General features: G+C 46.7%; 1 protein-coding gene across 1 annotated transcript; it reads right to left on the bottom strand.

Annotated features, from left to right (window-relative positions):
- Nucleotides 1-1,334: 1,334 nt before the first annotated feature.
- Nucleotides 1,335-4,130, bottom strand: LOC144827532 (melanocortin receptor 4-like). Its single transcript, XM_078685800.1, has one exon. The coding sequence runs from the start codon at nt 3,956-3,958 to the stop codon at nt 2,960-2,962; it is 999 nt and encodes a 332-aa protein (XP_078541926.1). The 5' UTR covers nt 3,959-4,130; the 3' UTR covers nt 1,335-2,959.
- Between the last annotated feature and the right edge of the window lie 511 nt (nt 4,131-4,641).

Below are 4,641 nucleotides of genomic sequence, written 5' to 3'. Positions count from 1 at the left end.
GCAGACCTATAAATAAAGGATTGCTGTTTATTTGACACCTGAAACCGCCCTGTTAAAGTAGCAATTGAGATAAATGAATGAATATAGGACTTGTAAAGCGCGAACGTAGCCCATGGGCATCAAGGCACTGCGGATAGATATCATGATATTGGGTGTCCATAGATAGAGTGCTTACAAATGCGTATTGATAAAATGCCAGGTCTTCAAGGCCTTCTGGAAAGAGGAATGTGTTTCCAGAATCTAAATTGACGGAGGAAGGGAGTTCCACAAATTGGCCGCAGCCAGCGAGAAGGACCTTCCCCCATCTAGATTTCCTGACTCTAGGCACAGTCACCAAATTCTTGCTGGAAGATCTTAACTGCTTGCCAGGGACATATCTCCAAACCAGTTTTTTAATTCCTTTGAGTCCCATATTGTAAAAGGCCTTGTGCACCAAACACAGGGCTTTAAACACAATTCTCCGATGCAAAGGCAGCCAATGAAGGCTCCTGATGGTTGCCGCAACAGAGTGGAATTTAGATGAATCGTCTGTATGTGTACGGGAAAGATGCATTTTTTTTTTTTACAGAGTTTTATATAGAGCGAACTAGACCCGAACTGAATCGGGTATCAGAACCCTTTACATAGCACCAGTTACGTTACATGAGGACAAGGTGAAACACAAGGTGTATTTTGTGAATGGAGATACCAAGAGTTAGTAGGTAATGTTTTGTGAAGAAATGTAAAATACACTAGGGGCTGTATTACATAGATTGTGTGGGGGACACAAAGGGCTTGTGCACCCCTGGGGTAATCTAGTATTGCAGGAGGGACCACAGCTGCATGCACGGCCCTTCTGTAATGCAGATAGCACTGGCACACATATGGCACCAGCTTAATACAAAGGGGGGGCATTCTCTCATTTGAAAGGGATGTGGCCCCATGCAAATGAGGGATACTCTTTGCCTTTGCACCTGCGATGTATTGTAGATGCAGGCGCTGAGGTAAATAGGGTGTCGGGAGACTCAGTGACTAGGCACCAAAATGAGGTTGGAGTAAAGAAAGTTAGTGCACCCCCCAAATGAGAGCTCTGCCTAAAAAGAAGAGAAAAGGAGTCCCATGGTCCCCAGACACCCCTTTGAATGAGGGTGTAGTCACTCACTGCACCCACCTGTCCCCTCTTTGAAGTGCAGGTCACCTGACAGTTCATGGCTGGCCTGAGGGCAGCACTATATATGTAAGAGTGTGTGCTGTTCCTGTTTGCGACTTGCGCTCATCATCAAAGGAGGTAAACATATGGGAAGCAAACCACTGGTAGATAACAATTAGAAATACTCAGTCTTCCAAAAGCCCAGTACATATAGCTCACCAATTTTATTTCAAATGGTTATCATTGAAAACATCAGAAACAAAAATACATGGTAGACCCATGAATAATGGATAGCTGTTTGAGATCTGGAGCCTCTCCACTGAGGCGCTGATTGACATCTACCCCATGAATGGTTTAATATCAAAACACTGATCATAAGTATGGAAATCAGTTTTGAAGCCCCACAACACCTCCTGCTCTTTCATGGTTGTATGGCACTGTATTGAAGCCAAATATATTGACCTCTGAAAATATCGCCTCCACTATATTGCTTTACACTACGTCATCTTGATAAGTATATTAACGTTTCTTCACTCCTAATCAACTTACCTGGCGATATAGCGGTTAGATCAATGCAGCAGATGCTAAATTGAACTTATGGGATATGGTGAGGCTATTCCTTCAACACACACATATCTCCTAGCAACAAACGTCATGGAGCTCCTGCTTCCCATTGTATTGTCTGTGCATTTAGTGCATATTGTGTTAATGAATCATTGACTTTAGACACCCACACAACATTAAAAGGCAATTCATCAATTCATGGTGGCATGTTGTGCCGCTATCGCAGGAGCTCATTCCCACAGACTAATCAAAATTCGGAGCATAGAGTGGATTATTCAATTAGGTTTCGATTTGCCCAATCCGCTCTAGATCATTTCAATGATAGATACCTTTACTGCTGTGACACTGCATTCCAAAGCCAATAAATAACGTCAGTTAAAGAAAAAACAGGGACCGCTTCATGTCACAAAAGACAGAGGATTGCACTACTGAATATCGACATGAAGAATATCAACATACAAACACATCCGATCATAGAGGGACAAAATATCGAAAGGTAAGTGCATATAGGAAAGCACAGATTTACTATTCCTAAGTCCACATATACGTACCTTGAAGTTATATGTACTGTGTGAGGGGTGTGGCTCATGGCCAGAGTGGCTGACTCCAGAGCTTGGGTCTCATGGTTTGATTCCCACTGGTGGCAGCTCAACATGGTGTGACTCTGGGCAATAGCACGTTTAATCTCCCCAACAGCCCCCAGCACCTTGAAACCCTTAAGGCGGGTGATATGTTTGTGCTTTAAAAATAGGAATTACATATATGTGGAGTTAGGTATAGAAAATCTAGACTCACTTACCTATCAATATTTTTTTTTTATACCCTCCATATGCTGACTTTGATATTTATTATGCATACCATACAGATTAAAGGGCCGGACAAATCCATTTCAGTCTTAACTAATAACCATCGCTAAAGAAAAAAGTCAGACAGCATTTCATGTCACTACATAGAGGACGGGACCAGACAAATACCTTCAAATATTAACCAATAACGACCCTTAAAGAAAAAAAAAATGTGACAGCATTTTACACCGCATACATATCGAGCAAATACACTTTCGCGTGTTTTGCTGAATGTGGTTGCACCGGATGTCAAATTTGAACCTGTTGTAGGAAATTTAAAAAAAAATCGATGTGTTTGGGACAAGTAGACTTCGCGAGCAACATAAAGTGCGTTGATCAAATGTATGCCACTGAAAATAGCACGAGGCCTCTTTTCTGGACGGCAATGGCAGAAATGTAAGGTGCGCCCGGTTCTGTAGGTTCAGTAGCTGCCCGGGAGGTCGCACAGCCCAATGGGGCTCAGGCAGCAAATCATCTCCTTGAAGGTTTTCCTCAGCTCCTGGCTGCGGAGCGCGTAGATCAGGGGGTCGATGACCGAATTGCACATGATGAGGATGAGGTATACGTTGAAGTGCGACATGAAGCAGACGCAGTAAGGATTCTGTGGGCAGGAGATGTAGAAAACGAGATGGAGGAAGAAGGGCGCCCAGCACACCACGAACACCCCGAGCAGGATGGTCAACGTGACGGCGCCCTTCATGTTGGCGCCCTGGCGGATGGTGCCGCTGCCGGGCAAGATGGCAATGCGTTTCATGTGCAGCCGGGCCAGCATGAACATGTGCACGTAGAGGGACGTCATGAGCGCCAGCATGGTGAAGAACATGCCGATGAGACATATGATGACCACTGCGCTGTCCGAGTAGATGATGAACAGGATGCCGGAGACGGTGCACGCGGCCCAGATGCAGGAGATGATGATGACCGCCCGCTTCACCGTCACGATGTTGTGGTACTGTAGCGCGTAGAAGATTGTGAAGTACCTGTCTACCGCTATGGAGAGCAGGCTGCAGATGGAGGCCAGCAGCGAGCTGCAGATCACCGAATCGAGCACGTTGTCGATGTTGACGGTGAAGTTGGGCGACCCCGACTCGGTGTTGTTCAGGAGGCTGATGACGATGGTCTCGGACCCGTTGGACACGCTCACGAGCATGTCCGCCACGGCGAGGCTGCAGATGAAGAAGTACATGGGCGAGTGGAGGTTCTTGTTCCTGGCGATCGCGATGATCACCGGGATATTTTCCAGCAAGCTCACTATGCCCAGGATCACAAACACCTCGGGGGACACAAAAAGTTGCTCGTAGCACCCTTCGGAATAGTGACTCTTTCCGGCTGAGTCGTTAGCACCCCCCACATGCGTCCCGTGGCTGTGATTCCTGAAGTGAAGAGACGGGGGCGTCCCGTCATACAGAGAGGAGTTCATATTTCATCTAGATGTAATCCTGTGAGGTGAGTGGGGTTTCGTGCTTAGCCCGGAGCTCTCGCGGCCAAAAGTAGAAAACAGCTAAGGTAGCCATCCAAATGATAGAATTGGCATTTATAAAAAAAAAAAAGCTTGTTGAGGCAAGTTTCGCGGCTCATTCCGAGTCCCGTTATCGTTTGATCTTCCCTCCTACCTCTTAACTCTGATTGCAATCATCAGCTCAGCAGTAGCCCCCTCAGCTGCACGCTCGCCATCCTGAAGGGTCTCACCGGCTGCACCTCCTTCGAGCGCCTCTGTGCGAATACATTGCCTTCACTCGCCCCCCCCCCCCCCCCCCCCCGTCGCGTCTGCCCGGAAAGCGCTCTGCCAGCCAGCAGCGCGAGTCCACCACTTGAAGTGTACTGCCTGCGGAAGAATAAATGTAATGAGAATGACGTCCCACCTCAGCTTAATCTGCCCTATCTTGAGACGGGTCTGTCTGAGACTCGGAGATGGTTAGGCGCTAGCTGCCACGGGCGTATTAATCACACAGCTCACAGCAAGAAACTGGTTTTTAATACATCCGCTAAATCTGGTGTTCGGCAACAGTTTTTCTCTTGCAATTTCTTAGGCTGCTCATCCGAAAACCTCAATGGATTCTAAAAGCCAAAAGCATTAGGAAGCATTGTATTAACAGATGTCCG

Source organism: Lissotriton helveticus, chromosome 4_1, assembly GCF_964261635.1.
Source record: "Lissotriton helveticus chromosome 4_1, aLisHel1.1, whole genome shotgun sequence".
In the NCBI taxonomy this organism is placed as follows: Eukaryota; Metazoa; Chordata; class Amphibia; order Caudata; family Salamandridae; genus Lissotriton; species Lissotriton helveticus.
Note: the sequence above shows the minus strand (reverse complement) of the source record. Positions and strands in the feature narration are given on the sequence as shown.

What these genes read in the sequence shown, in the direction of transcription:
- LOC144827532 (XM_078685800.1), bottom strand. Translation starts at nt 3,958, where the DNA reads ATGAACTCCTCTCTGTATGACGGGACGCCCCCGTCTCTTCACTTCAGG.